Consider the following 22,993-nt stretch of genomic DNA (forward strand, 5'->3'; position numbering starts at 1 on the left):
AATCCGCCTGCCTCTGCCTCCCAAGTGCTGGGATTAAAGGCGTGCGCCACCACCGCCCAGCTATGTCCAGCTTTTGATACAGTTCATAAACAAGTTACACAGAATTTCTCTGACCCAATCTATTTCTGCCCTCCAAAGCATCTCTTCTCCTCTCTCCTCTCCCCTCATCTTCTCATGTATATCACACCTCTTCTCCATCTTCAGTAGAGGACTTTGATTACCAACTCTAAGTCACAGTAGACCCTGTCACTATAATCATAAGTTGAGTTGTTAGAGTACAATAATAACACTCTTACCCAAAGTTATAGAAATAAATATTTGTGACTTTGAATTAGGAAATAGTTTCAATATGACCCTAGCATTCATAAACAACAGAATAAAGATAAAAAGGACTTCATTCAGAAATGTTTGTTGGAGGATGAGGAGAAGGCTTGATGGCTGCATAAGCATGAAAACCCAAGTTCAAATCTCCAGTGCCCATGTAGAAAGCTAGGAGTGGCTGAACATCTGTAACCCTAGTTCTGGGGGTGCACAGGAAAATCATCTGGCATTTGCTAATTTAGCTCAAGGTTCAGTGAGAGACCCTGCCTCAAGGAAATAAGGTAGCGTAATGAGAACCACATGGCCACTGATCTCGCATCACTGATATCAGTCTTGCCTAGTTAGGTCATTACCATGCCTGGCACAAAGCCAGTAAACAGTATACATTTGCTTAATGATTAAATTCTTGTGCTGTTTTGCTAAACAGTGTAATATTGAATGATTTAATAACTATATAAATTAATCAATTAATAAGTCTATATTACTCACCACTCTAATGATATATCTTTAATTTACCATGGTTGACTGTATTGGCTGGCTTTATGTCAACTTGACACAAGCTAGAGTCATCTGAAAGGAGGGAACCTCAATTGAGAAAAATGCGTCTATAAGATCCAGCTGTAGGGCATTTTCTTAATTAGTGATTGATGCGGGGAGGGCTCAGCCCATGGTGGGTGTTGTCATCTCTAGTCTGGTAGTCTGGTGGTCTGGGTTCTAGAAGAGAACAGGCTAAACAAGCCAGTAAGCAGTACTCCTCCATGGCCTCTGCATCAGCTCCTGCCTTTATGTTCCTGCCCTGCTTGATGGACTATGTTATGGATGTATAAGCTAAGTGTGGTGGTTTGAATTGGTTTAGCCCCATGAATTCATGTAAAAATGCTTGGCCATAGGGAGTGGCACTGTTAGGAGGTGTGGTCTTATTGAAGTGGGTGTGGCCTTGTTGAAGGAAGTGTGTCACTGTGGAGGTGGGCTTCGCCTAGTGTGGAAGACAGCCTCCTCCTGGCTGCCCTCAGATCAAGATATAGAACTCAGTTCCTTCTCCAGCACCACGTCTGCCCATAGGCTGCCATGCTTCCTGCCATGCTGACAATAGACTAAGCCTCTGAAACTATAAGCCAGCAAATGTTTTTCTTTATAAGAGTTGCTTTGGCCATGGTGCCTCGTCAAAGCAATAGAAACCTCAAGACGCCAAAGAAAGCCCTTTCCTCCCCAACTTGCTTTTGGTAATGGTGTTTCACTGCAGTAACAGGAGCCCTAACTAAGACACTAATAAACATTGCTGGAACAAAGGTTCTGGGAACACACTGATACTAATAACTGCAGAGGTCAGGAATATTATATTCTCCAAATAGATGGCCAACATTTCTAGAGAGCAGATAGTCAGTCAGCATGAAGGTGCTGATACTTCAGCTAAACCTGGCCACTGGGGCCCTCCTGTTCTCTTTCTAGTTTCCTCCCTGCAGCCAGCCCTAATGGCCACACAGCTCCTTCCAATCCTGTTTCTGAATTGTCCCTGTGCCCTGGGGTTGTCACAGCATCTCACATGGAGCAGGCTCTCCAGAAAGGTGCACACTGTGGGTTTTTCCACCTGGCTTAATGGAAGGAGACATCTACTTGGCCAAAGCCCAATGGGAGGAAATCTATGGACAGAGGCCAAGAACCATAGGAGGGGAGGAGGTGGCAGGTCCTGTCATCCTTGTCCTTCTATTCCACTGAGGGGGAGGCCACACCACCTCACCGCAGCACCTTGGGAGGACAACTCAGGCAGTTCCTTAGGGTGCTGGATAAGATTCTTCTGTCTCTGTCTCTCTGTTCATATGTGGCATACATTTGTTTGGAAATCAGAGGACAATGTCAAGTGTCCTCCTGGATTGCTCCTGATTACCCCTGAAATCTGGAGCTGGCCAAAGCAGCTATATTGACTGGCTATGGTGCCCAGAATCCTCCCATTTGCCTTCCCAGTGCCGGGATTACAGGCACGTGTAATCAGCTTTTTACAATGCAGAACAAGCACTTATAGACAGAACCATTTCTCCAACTCTCTCACTATTTCCTTAAAGACATTTCCTAGATCACCTTTAGAATTGCTGGACTCACTGTGAGCATTTATCTAAGGTGAGAGCCTCTCTTCTCAGTTAATTCACTTAGAGTGGCAACCTGGTGCACGGGTGCTGTGGACTGCAGCTTCTCTCTTTTCAGGGTATCCTTTCAGAAAATGAAAACTGATAACTGAACTTTAGATACAGTTAGATATAACTGTAATCCCAGCATTCAGAAGGCTGAGGAAGGGGGGTGCATAGAGTTCAAGGCCAGCCAAAGCTACACAGGAAAACCTTGTCTCAAAAACAAATAAACAAAAACCCCACAAAACAAAAAGCAAATCCCTAAAATTTTTATGAGAGCTGGGGATATAGCTCTGTGGCAGAATGCTCTTACCTAGCACACATTGAAGTTCTTGTTTTGATTGACTGAGAGAGAGAGAGAGAGAGAGAGAGAGAGCGAGAGGAGAGGAACTGTCTTTTATTCTTTGCAGTGGGTGTGGGCAGGTGGCTGTTCAAAGCACACCAACATACAAAATAGACTACTGGATGTCAGTGAAACAGGAAAGCTCTGCTGTAGGAATAAAAAGTGTTTAGGATCAGGCTGGTTCTGACCCTAAGCCTTTAGCTCCAAAGGCATGGAATATGTTTGGGGATGTTCCCTAGACTTGTCCAGTCCCTTGGTTTCCAGTCATCCCCACCTTTGTCCCATTCATTCTTCCCAGGGTGCTATCCCAAGACCAGGGCTCTAAGGACCAACTTCCAAGGCAGGTAGACTCCACTCTATCTCCCACCTGCCTCTGCTTCCTGGTGAGGCATTGCCTAAGCTCCGTGGGGACACACATCCTGGCCCCATCTCACCTCATAACCAGACCACCATGATTCCTTCCAGGACCACACAGAAGGCCCTGCTTGGCAAGAATCCTGCCATCTCCTTATTCGCTTTGTTCCTGCTAGGAAGGGATGAGAGAAAGCCAGTGTGTCTCTACAAAGACAAGTGCACAGGGAACTTACACAGACTAGATCCAAGGCTGCCTGGTTCACTATGGGCTGATGTTAATAAAAAATACATGTTTTCTGGATGAAGAAATGGTTAATGAATGAAGGAAATCTTTCATCCAGTCACTTACTCTTTCTGTAGACTCAGGTATCTGGCATTAATCAATTATTTCTCTCCAGCCCAAGAAAGGGAGGCTGTGTGCTCACACAAAAAACACCTGGCCCCTCTACATTTGAGCTGCGTTCTCCAAGACCTTTTCCTCCTGTCCTGTAGGCTGCCCACTCCTTGTAGCCACACCCTGTGCCTCATCAGCAGCTGAAACTGCTCCACCTCTGAAATCTTGAATTCCAGTATCCCACTCTCTCACCACAACCTGCTGCTCCTCCCACTCTGCTTGTCTGACTGCACCTCCTCTTATCCTTCATACACAGTCTGCATTCTGTCACCTCCTGCTTGTCTCTTCCAGCTGGCTGTGGCTGTGGCTGGCTGAACCACCCTCAGTATGTGGATTCCATGCATCCACCTCCTCTGCTAGTCACCCTGCCTTGGTTTAGTAAGGGCCTCTTATTTAGAGCTCTGGCCCCGCTATTGGCACATGACCTTTCCCTGGCTGTCCCTTTCCTTTGGCTACTTGGCCATTCATGCATTCAGCAAATACATGCTGCACACTTGCTTTGGATCAGTACTGAGACTGTGGGAACACAGTTATTGGCAACACAGGCCCTGATCTGGGCAATGACCTCTTAATGGGAGAGGCAGTAAACACATGCATAATCACGATCAAGGGGCAGAATTAAGGGATGTAGTCAGTGGTTATCATATACATAAGAAAAGGGTTGAAAAGAACTTTAAAAAGGAGAAAGAGCTGACAATTTCAGAGATTTAGTCTATAATTGTGCAGAAGGCATGGCAGCATGCCTGGGAGGTAGTGGGAGTCTGTGGTGGAGGTCTTCTTTTTACAATTATTTTTATTTTATTTTTTAATGTGTCTGAGTGCTCTGCCTGCACTGATATCAGTAAAGCACATGCATGCAGTGTCTGAGGAGATCAGAAGAGGGTGTTGTATCCCCTGGAACTGGAGTCACAAATGTGGGCCATTATATGGATGCTGGCAAACAAATGTGGTCCTCTGCAAGGGCTACAAGTGCTCTTAACCACCCAGCCATCTCTCCAACCCCGAGGTTTCTTTCTTGTTGTGAGGACCAGGAAGCCTAATGAGCTGACTAGAACCAGGCACAGGTCCAATCAGAGCAAGGACAACTTTCAAAGCCCAGGCTGCAGTGACCCACACCTGCCAGTCAGTTCACACACCCTAAAGGTTGCAAAACTAATGGCACAAGCTACGGACTAATGTCAAACCACATGCCTATCCGGGAGGATATTTCGGATTTGAACATAACAATTTCTAGAACTCCAGACCTTCTTGCCCCCATTTACTAAATACTGGTATGATTACAGGCATGAGTCATGAGGCCCCAGGTTTGATCTCATCATGACAACAACAGAACAGTGGCCTCCTACAACTGGAGGTTTTTGGTTGTTTCTTTATTCATTTGGGTTTTTGATTTTTCAAGATAGGATTTCTCAGTGTAGCCCTGCCTGTCCTGGAACTTGCTCTGTAGAACATGCTTGCCTCGAACTAAGAGATCTGCCTGCCTCCTGAGTGCTAGGATTAAAGACTTGTACCACCATCGCCTGGCTGGGGTTATTTTTTTTTTAAACTGGCTTATGTTTTTATGAGCATGAGCCTTCTGCCTACATGCACATATGCATATTGCATGCCTGGTGCCCAAGGAGGTTAAAAGAAGGGGCTAGAAACCCTGGACTGGAGTTAAGGACAATTAGAAGCCTCCACGTGAGTGCTGAGGATCTAAACCTGGGTCCTTTACTAGAGCAGCAAGTATTCTTAACCACTAAGCCATCTCTCCTCTCCAGACCTGTTTTGTTTGAGACATGGTCTAAGGTAGACCAGGCTGGCCTTTAAAGTGTTACACAGCAGATGATCTTGAATTCCTAATCCTCTTGCCTCAGTTGATATTATAGACACCAGCTATCATGTCAGGCCAAAGCCCTGTACTTGATCCCTAGCAGTGCAACAAACATCAGAACAGTGGTTTCCTGGAATTAAAAATATTTAATTTAATGTTATTACTATTGTGTATATGTGATGTGTTCATGTTTTATGTGTGTGAAGTAGGGCATACATGCCACTATCATGTGGAAGTTAGAGGGCAAATCTGTGGAAGTCAGTTCTCTTTCTACTTTTGTGTGGGTTCTACGGATTAAATCCAGGTGGTCGATGCTGGCAGCAATACCTTTATCCATTGAACCCTCTCATTGGCCCAGAAATTTTTTATTTTAAACAACCAGATATTTATGTACACTGTTTGGTGCCTACTTTCCTGATGACTACTCATGTAGCCGACATCCACATGTTTTTATAGGTCATAAAAATACTATCATATATTTTATTAGATTGCTTTATCTTTATTGAGTACCAGGAGTTCTGTTTGGTTTTGATTAGAAGTTATATTTGTTTCCTTTACAGTCTTGGAGATTGAGCCCAAGATCTTATATATAGTAGGTAAGTATTCTACCAACAATTATAGCCATTTTAATCTTATATTTTACAGTATTGAGACAGTATCTCCTTAGGTTACCTAGGTTGGCCTTGAACTTATGACTGGTGTGTGTGTGTGTGTGTGTGTGTGTGTGTGTGTGTGTGTGTGTGTGTATCAGTTTGGCCTAAAACGTGCAATTCTCCTGCTCCAGCTTCCTGAATTGTTTGGGTTATGGGAGGGGAGAGTCTATGTGGTCAAGGCTGGCTTTTGTTTTTTAATTAAAAATTTTAAAAATTTATTTCCCCCACAGACCCACCTACACACACACCTTGAGACAGGGTTTCTCTGTATAGCCCTGGCTGTTCTAGAACTCACTCTGTAGACCAGGCTGGCCTCAAACTCAGAAATTTGTCTAGCTCTGACTCCTGAGTACTGGATTAAAGGTATGTACTACCATAGCCAGCTAATTTTATCTTTAATTTTTGTATGCTGTGTGTCTGTGTAGAAGAAAAGTGTGCTTAGGTTTCCCTTAGAGGCCAGGAGAGGACATCAGATCCCCTGGAGCTGGGGTTCCAGTCGTGAGCTGCCATATGCAGTTGCTGGGAACAGAAGAGCAGTAGAACTGTTTCTGCAGTCTTCCCAGGTGACCTAAACTAGCTACGGACTCAGAATCTTTAGCCTCCCTGGGGCTGGGATTACATGGGTACACCACCATGCCTGGCTAAGGGCTCTTCATGGGTCCCAAACACTAGTCTGTTAGATGTATTTTGTAAATATTTTCCCTAGTCTCAACACACTTTTCCCAATTTATTTTCATTTATTTACATATGTCTCAGTGTGAATGCATGTATATGTGTTTGTGCAGGCGGGCAGGTCTGTGAGCACATGGATATCAGGAGAAGGCGCTGGATCCCTTGGGATCAGAGTTATAGGTCTCTACAGGACACAAGGTTTGTTTTACAGGTGCGAGATAGAAACTCTGGTCCTCAGGAGTGTGCTGTTGGTGCTCTTAACTGCTGCCCCATCTCTTGGGCCCCAGTCTTGATATATCTTATTCATTTTTTTAAACAAATCTTCTAATGACCACTGGCTATCATCTCTTGTTACAGCAATAGTGATGGGGAAGTGCTAAGCCATGTGTAGTAGGCCCTTGTTATCATCTCTGCCTGACGAAAACATCCACAAAAGCTGTGTTCTTGAACTTTTGTATATTTTGTCTTTTGTCATAGCCTGTTCACTATGATTAGTCTGGTTAAGTTAAACATCCACAGTATTGTGGTCCAGTTACTCATATCTGACCACCAGAGTTAAATGGTAACCATGTACCAGTGTTGTGCACATTACACTGTTAAATTGCCAATCAATGTTTACATTTATTGACAGCTCACCCTGGGAGCAAAACTTGTCTCCACCAAAACTTGGTGTCCTGGGTCAGGCTGACCACCTGACTCTGTAAGGGGGTAGAAGATGAGAAAAACAAGCACCTAAGAGAATTTAAAACATCTTATCAGGCTGGAAAGAGGATTCAGCCATTAAGAGTACAAATTGTTGTTGCAGTGGACCTGGGATTGGATTCAAGCACCCACATTGGGCAGCTTACAACTGCCTATGACTCCAGTCCTGCAAGATCCAACACCTCTACTCTTCACTAATATTCACATGCACACACCTAAATACAGACACAACCATAACTAAAAAAATAAAATAAAATAGTTTAAGGAATTTGTATAGTTGAGAACAGCTACAAGGTAAAGTATCTCCAACAGAGGTTACTGTTGTTTAGCTCATCTACAGTGGGAAAAAGGGCCCAGAGCTCATCCATGGTGAGTTCAATGGGAAACTCCAGCTGACTCCCTTACCCTTCATAGTTGACTTCTGTTGGATGTTTATAAGTTCACAAACATGGTGGGGATCCCCGATAATGTAACACATTGTTCTCCCAACTGGGCCGCTCCAGTCATCTCGGTGTTTTTAACACCCAATTTGATGTCTTCTTGCTTGTCTGCTCTTTTGTCTGCTACTTGCTATTTGTTGTTTTATTTTTACTTACTTTATATTTAATAAGCTCACTCATTCAAAACCCAAAGTATGGCTATTAGAGGTCATCTCCTGGGCTGTGCAAAACAGGCAGTGACCCTCTGTGCTCAGGCTCTGCAAGTTTTGAGGGAATGAATTCAAATATAGTCACAGTATCAGGCATCAATTTCATCATAAAGACAGGGATCAGGACTGGGAAGAGCAGTCTTGTGGCTAGATTGTAGTTCCCAGATGAAATTAGTTAGCTTACACTTGTTCTCAGTGAATATCTGACACTTTTTAGCCAAAGGGCTCTTTTAAATACATATTAAAGCATTTTAAGATAAAGAAAGGGAGAGACAGATCTGTGGGGTCAGAGGATACTTTGTTGGGCTCAGTTTATCCCTCCCAGCTGGGGATCAAACTCAAGGTCGTTAGCTTAGTAGCAAGCACCTCTACCCTATGAGCTACTTCTCTGGCCCTCTGTCAAAGGGTTCTACAAATCAACAGCTCAAGCCTGGTGTGGTGGCACATGCTTTTAATCGCAGTATTCAAGAATTTGAGGCAGATGGATGTCTGAGTCCAAGGCCAGCCTGGTCTGAGTGGCAGACATTCTGAAATCAGTGATTTGCAGCCCTTAACTTTCACAACAGCCAGCTGCAGTAGGCACAGTTTCAAGCCTTATTTTCTCAAAGGAGGAACCAGAGGCAGGGGGCTAACTCTCACTACGCAGCAGCACATGTTAGAGCCAGCAGTGAAGCCCAAGCAGTCTAGCTCAGAAGTGTGTGTTCCACAGCCCCTCATCAAAGTTCACTGCTCCCCCCGCCCCCACGGGATGACTGGGTGCCTTGTTAGACAAGATGCTGCAAGCACTGGAGCAGCCACTCTCTGAATCCAGCTACTTCCTCAGCAGCTGTCTGCTGTGCGAAGTAGGTCAGACCTTTGGGGATGAGTGTGCAGAGACTTTGCTCATGTTGAAGCAAAGCCTGTGTTCTCTTGTGTGCAGCTGCTCACTCTCAATGTGTTGTTCTTGTTGGAGAGACAAGTGGATGTGTTTGAAATAAAAACCATCTTTGTGGAATTGTGTGGTATCAACACAGGCTAAAGTGTATCGAACGCTGAAGGACTATGGGTCAGGATGACTTTTCCCCCTTCTTTTTATGTGTGTGTGTGTGTGCTGGGAATCACACCCACAGCCTTGAGCTTGCAGGCAAGTACTGTACCACTGAAATAAATTCTCAGAAAAGAGTGCTATGTTCTGTATGTGTCTCTTCCCTCAGATTTGTATGTTGAAATCCTACACCTCAAGGGGATTGATTGTATTAGAGGAAGGGGTCTGGGAGAGAGGGGGGTGTTGCTAGTCAGCTTTCTACAGTGGTGACTAAACATCTAAGAAAGCAACTTGAAAACAGGACAGGTTTACACTGTTCTTATTTTCAGAGGTGTGGGTCCCATGGCTGCAAGGCTCCATGGTGGCAGGAACATGTAGCCCAGAAGGGGAATGTGCCTCAAGCTGTCAGGAAGAATGAGATAGAAAAAAGGAGAAAGAGGAGGGAGAAAGAGGAAGAAGAAGGAGAGAGAGCTTCCATAGGCATGCCCCCAGTGACCTACTCCTCCAAGCTGGCTCCAACTTAAAATTAAGACAATTCTTTACATTATTTATTCTGTGTGGGGGTGGGTACACATGTGTCTGGAGGGATTCTGGGCAACATATAGAGGCTCTATTATTTAATATTTAATGACAAATACATAAAAGTAGACCCATCCTAGGATGAATAAAAACTTGTGGGTTCTTTAAAAAATGACAGGTTTTGGAGTTGGGAGAAATGGCTCAATGGTTAAGAGCATTTACTGCTCTTCCAGAGGACTCAAGCTTTGGTCCCCAGCACCCTTACAACCACCTGCAACTTCAGCTCCATGGGATCCAATGTCTTTGGATGTAGGTACCTGCACTCCTGTGCAAATACATACATACACACACAATTTAAAATAATAAAAACAAAATAAAATGAGTGTCATTAACCTCAAATGGACTGCCATCTTAAGGGAACTATAGTACCCATAGAAAAAAACTAAGTTTAGAAACAACAGCATCACAATTGGCTCAATACTATCAAATTTGTAGGCTATTTTAAATAATTGCACATTTTGCTCATAAAAACAGACCAGTCAGAGAGAGAGAAAAAAATCTGTTATTAGTGACATTTATACAGCACAGAAAAATGAGCAAAATATTTAACAGGTGAGTCTTGGTAAACAGGTAGATCTTGGGTATAAGGGTATGGGAGGTATTCTGAAGTCCAGAGCAGCCAACCTTCAAATACAGAATGACACCAAGTGCTCAAACATCTAGGGGCTACAAGAAACAACCTTTAACTACAATGTTAGAAATAGAACACATCAATAAACTGGCCAATATTCTTGCTTCACTTTTTAAAATGTTTATATATTTATTTATTTATCTGTCTATGGACAAGGACATGCCACTGAGGGCATATGGAGGCTGGAGAACAATTGGCAGAAGCCTGTCCTCTACTTCTGTCATGTGGGTTCCAAGGACTCAGGGCATCAGGCATGGTGTCAAGCACCTTTACCTACTGAGCCCTCTGCCTGGGATGGCCTTGAATTCACTATATAGGTACTATCTTCAACATCTCATCCTTTTGCCTTCTCTGAAGTGCTGAGACTAGATGCACACAGCACCATACCCAGCCTTTTTCACTCTTCCTTTTTTAATATTACAGAGATGACAAGGTTTAGATTTTCAATATGGGAACCAGAGGCAGAAATGGGATACTCTACAGATTTAGCCAAGGTGGCTACGAAGACAGCAATGAACTAATAAAAAGAGCATGGTGGGACACTGAATTAAGGAAGCTGGTTATAGATGTAGGAAGTCATGGTGCTGGCAAGCAATTGTGGTGATAAGTAGATCCACAACTAGGGTCTGGAGGCCAGAGAATTTTCTAGTTTTGAACGCGTAAAATGACCTTTGATTGAGTTGAGGTATTACATGCTAAGTTTTGGGATTCCAACCCTTATAAACTTATTTTGTTGAGACTGTAACTCAGGCTGGCCTTGGTAATTCTCCAGTCTCAGCCTTTCAGACACTAGAATTTTAGGTGGGGGTCACTATGCCTAGCTTGGGAATTGGCAATTCCCCAGTCTAATTTGGAAGAATACAAGCGTAAGAGGGTACTCTGTCTCAATCACCTAAGTCAAAAATTCTTGAGCACATCTATGGGTGATCCCACAGGAAAGATCAGTCGTCCCATAAAGGAGTTGAAGCAGCTGTTTGAACTTTAAGGGGCTGACAGGGACCTGCAACTGAAGCACGAGGTGGTCTAAGTGTTGTCTACATGGCACCATCTTAAGAACTGGGATCCCAGCGCATGTGCCAAAACTACTTTGATGGAGAAGCAGCACAGAGAAATCCTGTAGCAGCTCTGCTTTGCTCAGAAAGAAAAGGCTTCCACGAGAGTACAGGCAGCTTCCGAAAAGCCACCAGGAACTAGTGAGCCACGTCCCAGGGGCAAATGAAGATGAAAGCACTCGACCGTTGCAGAAGACTTGAGGGGCCCCTGACTATGAGCGCGTAAGTGCCTACCAAAGATTCAAGACTGGAGCCAGGGTTTGATAGTGATTTCACATGACTTTGGAGAAAGCATTACTTAACCATTCTCTTTTTCCCAGATTTGTCTTTTCATAATGTATTTGGAAGAAGATACAGAGAAAGACTGGAGAGGGTCCTCTCTAGCAGACAGCCTCTGCTGTTATAAAATCATCCCAAGTCCTCAGATGTGGACAACATAGGCAGCCTGTACTCAAAGAGCAGTACAATTTACGAACTTAAAATGATGTGGTTATAACTGTCACATTCTAGTCTCAAACGATATCGGGTTCAAACTCACTTCCCCATCTCATGCTTTCTCGTACGATTTCTCTTTTCATTTTCGCTTTTTCCAACCCCAGAGCCACTGCATGTCTCTCCGGACCCGCTCAGCTTGTCTCTACTGCCTCCGCCCTAGGGCGTCCAAGTGAGCGAGCGCGCACTTCCGGGGCCAGGAAGTGCGTCATCGACTCGCGCCAATTCATGCACGTTGTGCCGGTTCGCCTGGGATTTGGATCCTGGAGTATTCGGGTGGGAGGGCGTTCTGTGACTGTGTGCTGGGTTCCCGCTGCTCCGCGCTGCCATGCAGGTCTCCAGCCTCAACGAAGTGAAGATTTACAGCCTCAGTTGTGGCAAGTCTCTTCCCGAGGTAAGTCCTCATCCCCCACGCCGCCGCCTCTCCTTTCATCGCCCTAGTGACATATATCTCCAGCTTACCATTGGCTGACTGTGGTGGCTGGTTTTACGTCTACTTGACAGAAGGTAGAGTTGACTGAAAAGAGGGAACTTCGGTTGAGAAAATGCCTCCTTAAGATCTAACTGTAGGACTCTTTCTTAATTAATGATTGCTGGGGAAGGGTTCAGCCCATGGTGGGTAGTGCGATTCCTGGGCTGATGGCCCCGGGTTCCATAGTACTGCTCCATGGCCTTTGCATAAGCAACTACTTCCAGGTTCTTGCTCTGAGTTTCTGTCTTGAGTTCCCTCAGTGATGGACCATAATGTAGAGAAGTGTGGCTGAAATAAATTCTTTCCTCCCCAAGATGCGTTTGGTCACAGCATAGAAACGCTAAAACAATACCTTTGTTTTGCCTGTGTTAGGTTCATGTGTAAGAACATGCTGACTGTCTAGAAACTACTCTCACATCCTTTAATTGAGACATTTTTGCCTGAAATACAGTCCGAGCAATACAGTCACAGTCTGTAGGCAGCTCACTTTCTGCAGAGAGGAGGAAAACTGTGGCTCAACCCTAGTGTCTTTAAAGTATCACCCTGTTCCAAATGAGACTGCCTCAGTGTACACTTAGGGTCTGGAGAGGTGAGTCCAAATGTCTAGAGACTTCTCAGGGTTATTTTGGCATGACTAGTAAGAATAGTACATTGGCTTTTCCCTCTTAGAAATGATTTTTTCCCCACTTTTGGGAGGCATTTAACCTTAAATTTATTGACATTTTAAGCTGGACAATTCTTTGTTGCTGGTGCTGTTTTATATGTTTGCTAGCATCCCTGGTCCATACCTACAAGATACTAAGATTACACCTACCAAATTCTAATGACAGACTAAAACTTAAAGACTTGCCGTAAGCCTTCTGGGAAGCAAAATTGTCCCAGCAGAGACCCATCCACTCAGTGCTACAATAACTGACAAGTGCTTTTGTTGCTGGTCATTCAACTGTTGCCTGTAGAAGAAAACCAGCTTTCAGTGAATGTGCTGGTAAAAAAACCCACTTCTTATCCAGGGTTGTCTACTAGGCCAGTCATAGGTCTGTTCCTGTTCTTTGTAAGAAATACATTTGGTTGGCAAAGAGGCACATTTATAATCCCAGTGCTTGGGGCGCTGAGACAGGATAATTGTGAGCTTGTGTTCAGAACTACGTTGTGTGACTCTGTCTTAGCACAGGAATATGCACACACATTAGGGGTATTCACTGTATATAGAAATTAAAACCCATCATTTTGCAGAGTTTGCATTCTCTTAGCTTAGATGGATTAATTTTATTCTTTTTAAATACCTTGTAAAACAGATGTTTTAAAAATTGTTTAGTATATGTAAATCTTTATATGTAAATCTTTTTTTCTTTTAATCCAGAATATGAGGGCTGAGAGATGACTCAGTGGTTAAGAGCACTGACTGCTCTTCCTGAGGTCCTGAGTTCAATTCCTAGTAACCACATAGTAGTTCACAACCATCTGTAATGGAATCTGATGCCCTCTTCTGGTCTGAAGACAGCAACAATGTACTCACATATAAAAAATAAATTAGTCTTAAAAAAAAAAAAAAAAAAGCTGGGAAGATGACTCAGTGGTTAAGAGCACTTTCTGTTCTTCCAGAGATCCTGAGTTCAATTCCCAGCAACCACATGGTGGTTGCAACACTCTATTCTGGGATCTGATGCCCTCTTCTAGTATGGAGGCATATATGCAGACAGAGCACTTATATACCTTAAAAAAATAAATAAATTGGCCGGGCAGTGGTGGCACACGCCTTTAATCTCAATTAATCCCAGCACTTGGGAGGCAGAGACAGGTGGATTTCTGAGTTCGAGGACAGCCTGGTCTACAGAATGAGTTCCAGGACAGCCAGGGCTACACAGAGAAACCCTGTCTCGAAAAAACCAAAATAAATAAATAAATAAATATCCAGAATATATGTTACCATGAAGTTAAGGTTATAGAATAGTCCCACTTTTCATTTTATTATTTCCTGTAAGCTTACATTTTCTCAAATGAACATTATTTTGCAAGTAGAAGATAATTTAGGTGAGTTTTAAAGCGCAGTCTGTTTTCTTGTAGTGGCTTTCTGACAGGAAGAAGAGAGCACTGCAGAAGAAGGATGTCGGTGAGTATGCAGGGTGCTCCAGCTTGTCGGCTGACTATGGGACAGTGTCCTCAGCTCTCTGGCTCTCAAGCATGGAGTGTGGCAAATAAGCTTTTTGCCTTCTCTCTTTAACATTGTTGGCTACTGTCTTCCTGGAGGTGTGGTATCTCCCTTTCAAGTTAATGAGCTTGCTGGGCAGTGGTGCCTTTAATCCCAGCACTCAGGAGGCAGAGGCAGGTGGATTTCTAAGTTCAAGGCCAGCCTGGTCTACAGAGTGAGTTCTAGGACAGCCAGGGCCACACAGAGAAACCCTGTCTCGAAAAAACAAAAAAAGAAAAAAAAAAGGTTAGTGAGGTAGCTTCTCCCTCTTTTATGGATGGCAGCAAGGCTCCTGGGTTAGAGGCACAGACTTCAGTACTCATGACATGGCAAGATGGCAGCAATTTCAGCATGTTTATCCCAGTTGCCCCTTGAGTCCCTTGGGAGGCCTTCAGCTTGGCTTGGATGAGGCCTATACACTGTGGGTCTGCATTTCATGGAGGAGCCCAGAAGTGGGAAGCCCGCTGCTTTAGTAGCAGGCAGAAAACAGGCTTCTTCTTCTATGACCTCATAGTCAAAATTCTCAGTTGCCAATAACCCTGAGACATGGCTTGGTAAAAGTGGTCAGACTCTTGCAGGACTGCCACACTCATCAAGATGGCCCAAGGAGGGCTGTCTTTCAAAACAGTTCCGTAACTGCTTTGTTCCTAGTGTGTCAGAATTTTTATCTGTTAGTTGAATCTCTCTGTTTTGCAATAGACAGACAGTAAAAGTTTTCTTTGTAAACAGAAGAACTTTGTGTGTAAAATGTCTGGATGTAAACAATGAGATCCATTTGTAACCTAGCTTTGATGAGTTTATTCCTATTAAACATTTTCCAGTTCAGGTTGCCATGAAAGGAGGCTTACCTTCCTGTAGATTTCAGATTTTAGCCAAGTCATTAAAAACGGAGTGCTAGGAGGGTTTCGGCTGTGAGATTGAGATCTTTTGGCAAGCTTCTTGGAAAAAATGGGCTCTATATAGTACTAAAGTTGGGTAGAGAGTGAGATTTTTAACTCAGGAGGAAACAAATGCTGCTCGGAGCTTACAGACTGGGATTTTATGTGCTCCCCTTCCAGGGCGCTCATGTGTAACAAAATGGGTTCAGGTGGTTTATGGGAAGGAACTTTTCTGGATGTCTGAGGACTAATAGTTGTCTAGCAATTCAACTGGTTCAGTATTTAATTTTTTTTTGTTCTTTGTGGTGCCAGGGATTGAACCCAGAGCCTCACATATGCTAAGCACCGAGCCACACCCACAGGCCTTCCTCTAATCTTAATATTTGAGTTTGATACATAAGGCATAAATATGTCATAGATAAGCTGTGTTTGCAGTAGTGACCAGTCAGAATGCTCACCCTAGTAGAAAAAAAAATTTTTTCTTTTTGAGAGTAGGTGTAAGTGCTGTGGTCCACAGAGGCTGCGCTAGGTCTTCCTCTAACCTGGGCCCTCTTGGCCACAGAGAGGCAGAGCTAACAGGCAAACATCAACTCTACGCTAATTTCCTAGATAAACCTAAAAGATTTTGGAGGCTTATGCCTAGAAATGTTTAGGTGAAAACACTGTATTTTGTTGTAGCAGTGACTAATGATGAGTTAGTGTTCCTCCTTGATGGAGGTCTTTAAACTCAGATTATCATTGTGGACTTTTTCTTTTCAGTTAAAGATGTTCTTTCTTTTTAAAACATGAGAAAAAGAGTCAATTTTCCATTATCTTAGAGTACCTGAGGTACTTCAGAAGGAGGAGCGTTTTGTTTTGTCATGGTTTTGGAGGTTTTTGTCTGTGTACAACTAACTGGTTTGGTGCTTTGGGGCCTGTGGTGAGGCAGCATGTGGTGGTGGGAGCTACTGCTGGAAGGGGCTGTTCACTGTTTAGCATCTAAGACACTTAGGTCCCTGGGGGAATTCACATCCAGACTGTTAACTGGTAGGAGCTGAGAGGGAAGCTGGGTGGGCTGTTGGGATTGCTCTCAGGGCTGGGAGCCATTGGGCTGTCTACTGCTGCCTACGGTAGCTGTGCCTGTCCCTACCTGTCCCGCATGCTCTGTCCTCTCCTGATGCCCATGTTAAACTACTTTCCATTCCTCCCCCTTCTCTCTTTGCAGATGTTCGTAGGAGAATTGAACTTATTCAGGACTTTGAAATGCCTACTGTGTGTACTACTATCAAGGTATCAAAAGATGGACAGTATATTTTAGCAACTGGTAAGCATCTTTGTGGTTACGATGCATGTGTTCATAATAGGAAGTACTCTAGTAGGAAAAGTTCACCCCCTTTGTTTACCTCAGCATTTCATTATAAACCTTTTCAAACATACAGAAATACTCAGAAGAATTTAATGAGCACTCATTTATCTGTGACCTACATTCTACACTGAATAATTTACTGTGTTTATTTATCAATCCATATCTTTTTAAAACGAATTTTCAGAGTAGGTCACAGATAACAAACTTTTTAATTTTAATTTTAATTTTTGGCCTCATTATGTGTCCTAGATTGGCCTCACAATCTTCCTGCCTCTACTTCCAGGTGCTGAGATTAGGGGCATGTGCACCCAGACCAGATTTTGCTCCACTCTATTTTAATGGCTTCTTATATACCTAGCCAGTCCCTTTGTGTTGTATTGATGGCTGTCTTAGTACCAATACTGTCCATATCTCTAAGCCTGTGGGTTATTTTTCTTAAGATTTACTTTTACTTTTTGTATTGGAGTATAGCAGTAGCATGTAAGTGTAATGTATGTGTGCCTTATGCCCAGAAAGCCAAAAAACCTTTGGATCCTAGGAACTGGAATTGCACACAGTTGCAAGCCATGATGCTGGTACTGGGAACCAAACCCTGGTCCTTTGGAAGAGTAGTCAGTCTTTTTAACAGTGAGCCCTTTAGCCTCTATTTTTATTTTGAGAAACTGGGAAAGAGGGCTGAGAAGACCTGAGATGTTTGGACACAGTTATTGAGGGCTAGAAGGAACTTGGACCTTTAATTCAGGTCTTCTGGATCCAGAGATACTGAATGATGGGCCCAGTGCTCTAAGGGGTAGAGCAAGTGGAAGTGTTTTGGTTTTTTGAGTCAGGGTTTCTCTGTATACCCCTGGCTGTCCTGGAACTCACTCTGTACACCAGGCTGGCCTCGAACTCAGAAATCCTCCTGCCTCTGCCTCCCAAGTGCTGGAATTAAAGGCATGCGCCACCACCGCCCGGCTGGAAGTGTTTTGTTATTGTTTGATTTAAACAGGTTCACACTATGCAGCTCTGGCAGTTCTAGACCTGGCTGTGTAGACCAGACTGGCCTCAAACTCACAGAGATCCACTTGCCTCTGCCTCCAAAGTTCTGACATTAGAAATGCAACACCATGCCTAGCAAGAGAGGTTTAATGTTAAATTACACTTTATTTTATGAAATCATTCTCTTCTCCTGACAAGATTAATTGCTTTCTTACTTAGAATCCTTGGGTTTTATTTTTTTGTTGTTGTTTTTTCGAGGCAGGGTTTCTCTCTATGTACCCTGGCTGTCCTAGAACTCGCTCTATAGAGCAGGCTGGCCCCAAACTCATCAATTTGGGGCCAGAGGTTCCTGATGCTGCCTCTACAGTGCTGGGATTAAAGGCATGTGCCACCACCGCCAGTTAGGTTTTACTTTTACCTTGAAAAGACTTTTCATCAATAATGTAAACATTGATAGTCTCAGAACTGAAGTTTCGATTGTAATTACTTTTAATTTAAATATCTGTGTTCAGCTAGCGACTGTAATGGGACAGTGTGGTTGGGTGCTGGGTCCTCTTGTTCACCTCCACTCTGGCCCTTCCCTTGGAGCTCATAGAAGTAGGTTTAGGGATCCACTGCTGTCTGCTTTCGTCAGTAGAGCTAGTCCTTTCATCTCTGGCGTCTGCCACTGCCTCCATCTCTAGGACTTGAGGCTAAAACCAAGTTGGATAAAATTTGTCCCTGGAGATGTTTCAGTCAAGATGGGGAAATTGACTACCAACAGGAATCAGACCAGAGCCTGTGCAAGCTGTGATCTGTCACAGAGCTAAGCAGCCTGTTGGCTTCTTTTGGAAGCATTCAGTTTAGAGTCAGGCCAGATTCACATGCCTTCCTTTCCTTCTCTTCAATGCTGGGGCCCAAGCCCCATGGTTTGAGAGTGCCGTGCAATGCTCTAGCGACCAAGCAGTGTCTCAGCTGCACATCTTTCCTCAGTGACCTTGTTAGACTTTACTGATACATAGGGATGGAAATGGAAACAGACTCTGATTTTATCCAAATGTATGTTTTTGCCACATTTCTTTTTCCCAAGAGTCAAGATAATGCAAGTGAACTTTGTAGACAATGCAGAAATAAAAGGAAAATCAAACTTGAATTCAAAGCAAAGGCCCTGCATATCTTGGTAATTTTTCCTAAGGCCCACCACACAGTATCATCCAGCAGTGGGCTCAAAGTGTGCATGCTTTTCTGCTCTGGGAGGGCTTGCTGTCCTGTTGCTTTGGGAAGCAGAACGTCTTCTCTAGCCTGAGCTCATGTGTCCTCTGCCTCAGCCTCCTAGTGCTGGGGTTATAGACATGCATTACCATGCTAGCTATAATTTTTTGGTTTTTAAGCTTTTCTTTTTTAAAATTAAATACTAGATTTTGATTCATGCTAGAAAACTATTTCCTTTTAGTTGGTTTTTTATAATCTTGTTTTGGTTTATAAAAAAAGATCTTTACTTTTCTTCACTGCAAACATTATAGAAGAATGTGGCATAAGATATGAGCATCCCCAGATAGTTGCTGTGTCTATACTTACTCTGCCCACCATCCCTATGCTGCTGCCTTTACCTTCACAGAATTGGGATCATATGCACTGTGCTGCAGCCTTTGAACTCACTTCCCTTATCATTTGGGGCCTCCTGAGGTGGTTCAGCAGGTAAAGGTGCTTGCTGAGAGAAGCCTGAGTTCGATCCCTAGACTCCACGTGGTGGAGAAAACCAACTGTTCAGTACACATTGGGAGCCTGTTATTGGTGTTACGGCTCTGCTCATCTTTGTGTGCTGTGTGTTTCCTGGTGGAGGTTACCACCGTTTACTTAAGCAGGGCCCTATCAGCCGAGCCTGTTGGCTTTTAATCTTTGGCTATGTGTGACACAAGTTGCAGCGAACATTCTTCCTGTAGCTGTTATGCTCATGGCTGGGTTTCTGTAGTTCACAAGTGGTGTAAGTTGAAATACAGTTTCAAGGTGAATTTCTGTCACATGCCTTACATGTGTTGGACATTATCAGGGAAGTTAGTGTATGAATAATTTTTTAACCCTTTTACTGACACAAATATTAAGCATCTTTTTTGTCTTGTCAAGTTGTTTGATTGTTTTTCTTTTACTGGATTACTGTGAATCTTCTAAGGTAATTTTATTTCATTCTCTATGACTCTGATTTGGGCATAATTATCTTGCCTAGGACAGAAAGGACACAAAGCAGTTGTATAGGGTATGGCTATGCAAATTGTAGCCTTTGGTTTTGCATCATGCTAATTTTTTTTTTATAGGAACATATAAGCCTCGGGTCCGGTGTTATGACACTTATCAGTTATCCCTGAAGTTTGAAAGGTGCTTGGATTCTGAAGGTAAGAGGTCAAATAGCTTTTCATAATTGTCCATTACACTGCTCTTTAAAATGGGAGTGAGTTGTGTGGTAGGTTTTGGTTGCTGTAGATTAATATGGTGCAGCACTTAATAGGCTGCAACCTGCACTGGCCATGCTCTGGGCTGTGCACAGTACTGCTCTTAGGTGGGCTCTTACCTCAGGTGGGCTGGTCTAGAGTAGACTTCCAGCCTCACAGAGGTTATGGCTATGGGATTGGAAGGTGGTGTCTCCTTTCTTACTGGGTCTCAGCTGACTCCATTTGTTATAAGGCTGCCAGCATTTTTTTAAAAAAATCTTATGTGTACGGGTGTTTTGCCTGCATATCTGTGCACCAGGCATGTGCCTGATACCACAGTAGGCCAGAATAGAGCATCTGATCCACTTAGACTGGAGTTACAGATGGTGAGCTGTATGTGGGTGCTGGGTCTCATACCTGGGTGTTCTGGAAGAACAACAAATGCTTTTAATCACTGAGTCCTATCTCCAGCCCTGAGAGACCTCTTCTTCTTTTTTTTTCTTTTTTTTTTTTTTTCTTTTTTTATTTATTATATTTAAGTACACTGTAGCTGTCTTCAGACACACCAGAAGAGAGTGTCAAATCTCATTACAGATGGTTGTGAGCCACCTTGTGGTTTCTGGGATTGAACTCAGGACCTTAGGAAGAACAGTCATTGCTCTTAACCACTAAGCCATCTCTCCAGCCCCGAGGCCTCTTCTTTTAAGAGATTCATATGATTAAAACAAATCTCCCTCTTTGTCATACTGTATAACATAATCTCAGGGAATAGTGCATCACCACACAGGCTCTACCCTTACTTTCACCAGGGGGACATGGCATCCTGTAAAGGTCACGGGGTCATTTCCAGAACTCTATCTAATATAGACAGCAGATTAATTCAAATGGCAAAGTTTAGCTATTATCAGTTAGCCTAGTGTTTTAAGAACAATAGGAAAGAAGTAAATGGGATACAGTGCTGTGCAGGATTACCAGCATATCCTCCTAGTCTCACCCTTGGTGCTAGAGAACATAGAAACTTTGTAGGCCATTAATAACAGCTCTTGCTCTGTTTTTATGTAGAGGTAAACTTTGTATAGGCAAAGAGTTACTGTTGGCTTTTTTCTTTCCTTTTTGTTTGAGACAGGATTTCTCTTTGTAGTCATAGCTGGTTCAGAACTCATTATCTAGACCAGACTGGCCTCAAACTCACAGAGGTCTTGTGCCTCCCAAGTGCTAGGAGTAAAGTCCTGCACCACCACAAGAACACCCAGCCTGGGGCCCCATTTTAAAGAAGCATTTTAAAGGCTGCTCTTTAGATAATATTTGAAAAATCTTAAAAACTACTAAGAACATCTAGCAAAACTGTGGCAAAATTTTTTAGGAATCATCCTAAATTTACTTCAATTTTGTAAAAAAAAAAATGTAGATGAAAGTAACGACTTTCCATTTAGCATTAGTGGGAATGTTGTATGGAGAGGTAGGACAAACACAGCATTTGTATATAACTATTCACCTGTTAAAACCAACTAGAGGGCTGGGGAGACGTGGTTAAGAGCACTATTGCTCTCCCAGTGGTCCTGAGTTCAATTCCCAGCAACCACATGGGGGCTCAAAACCATCTGTCTGATGCCCTCTTCTGGTGTATCTGAAGAGAGCAATGGTGAATACATTTTTTTTTTTAAATTAAAAAAAAAAATTAGAATCATCATATGAAGTTTGTTGTGGTTTTGTTAGAACACTGGTTGATAATTGCATTTTTTTCCTATTATTTTTCAGTTGTCACTTTTGAGATTTTATCAGATGACTATTCAAAGGTATGTTTTATAGCATTGGCTTGTACTTGCTGTGCTCAAGAATTGAGTTAGATGCCGGACAGTGATGGTGCAAGCCTTTAATCCCAGCACTTGGGAGGTAGAGGCAGGCGGATTTCTGAGTTCGAGGCCAGCCTGGTCTACAGAGTGAGTTCCAGGACAGCTGGGGCTACACAGAGAAACCCTGTCTTGAAAAACCAAAAAAAAAAAAAAAAAAGTTAGGAGACATTACTTTTTAAAAATATATTTACTTTTTATTTATATGCATGGGTGTGTCTATGACAATGAATGCTACGTGTGTGCAGTTGTCCTTGGAGGCCAGAAGGGCCATCAGATCCCAAAGTGATTGTGAGCTGCTGATCCAAACCCAGGTCCTCTGAAAGAGCAGCAAGTGCTCTTAACTGCTGAACTGTCTCTCTAGCTCTGGAACTTATTTTTCTAATAAATATTTTTATGATATCCCCAGTGTTAAAAAAAATCACTGTGTAATAATAGATAATATATCATTTTCTGTTGATTTTTGGCCAAGTACATGTATGATGTGCAGTTATCTTTTTTTAAAAAAAAACATTGGGAGCGAACTTTTGGTCAACCTAATGTCAGTGTGTCACTGCCTCACCTTTATTCTAAGGGATTGGTAGCAGTCACCCTTTGTTAGGTACCTTATGGTCTCACTCTTTGGTTCTGATTATTGATGTTAGCCTAGGTATGTTTGCCTTCATCTCCTTATTTATACAAGATAAGGAAGCCAACAGTTGGTTCAGTTCTTGTAACTCAGGGAGAGGTTGTAGTGGGCTGTGGTGCAGGTCTGAGCACAATTGAATAGACTTCCTTTCCTAATACCACGGCCCATCTTTGACTTTTCATGGTCATCTTCAGTAGGTTTCAATTTTTAAGAGAAGCCCTTTCTCAATTTAAAAAGGAAATGATGGGAAGTACGTGTGCCCTTAAGTAGTTACCAGTTAAAAGGATTTCAGCAAACAAACTTTTAATGTCACAAGCATCTTGAAAGAAAGTTGAACTTTGTAGCTTACGTGGCTTTCCCTTCTGGGTTCAGTTCCTCCAATTACGAGGCACAGATTGTCCCTTTAGCTGTCATAACTGTTTATCTAGGATTCTGGTGATTTTATAA

General features: G+C 43.1%; 2 protein-coding genes across 7 annotated transcripts in view; one reads left to right on the plus strand and one right to left on the minus strand.

Annotated features, from left to right (window-relative positions):
* The window catches only part of Atp6v1c2 (ATPase H+ transporting V1 subunit C2), a 62,781-nt gene extending 50,783 nt beyond the window's left edge, over nt 1-11,998 (minus strand). For 3 of the 5 annotated variants that reach the window (XM_031357393.1, XM_031357388.1, XM_031357392.1), the window contains exon 1: nt 11,849-11,997. The gene's annotated coding sequence lies outside the window, so the exon portion shown is untranslated. Of the gene's footprint in view, nt 1-11,848 lie in introns of all 5 variants that reach the window. The other 2 variants (XM_031357391.1, XM_031357384.1) reach the window with 1 other exon arrangement.
* Nucleotides 11,999-12,017: 19 nt separating this feature from the next.
* Nol10 (nucleolar protein 10) overlaps nt 12,018-22,993 on the plus strand; it is an 82,591-nt gene continuing 71,615 nt past the window's right edge. The window contains exons 1-5 of one of the 2 annotated variants that reach the window (XM_031357381.1): nt 12,018-12,196; nt 14,339-14,384; nt 16,545-16,643; nt 19,955-20,032; nt 21,827-21,864. In XM_031357381.1, coding sequence (XP_031213241.1) covers nt 12,131-12,196; nt 14,339-14,384; nt 16,545-16,643; nt 19,955-20,032; nt 21,827-21,864 — 327 coding nt within the window. In that variant the 5' untranslated portion in view covers nt 12,018-12,130. Of the gene's footprint in view, nt 12,197-14,338; nt 14,385-14,858; nt 15,090-16,544; nt 16,644-19,954; nt 20,033-21,826; nt 21,865-22,993 lie in introns of those variants that run through there. The other variant, XM_031357382.1, reaches the window with a different exon arrangement.

This window comes from Mastomys coucha, unplaced genomic scaffold (genome assembly GCF_008632895.1).
Source record: "Mastomys coucha isolate ucsf_1 unplaced genomic scaffold, UCSF_Mcou_1 pScaffold6, whole genome shotgun sequence".
In the NCBI taxonomy this organism is placed as follows: Eukaryota; Metazoa; Chordata; class Mammalia; order Rodentia; family Muridae; genus Mastomys; species Mastomys coucha.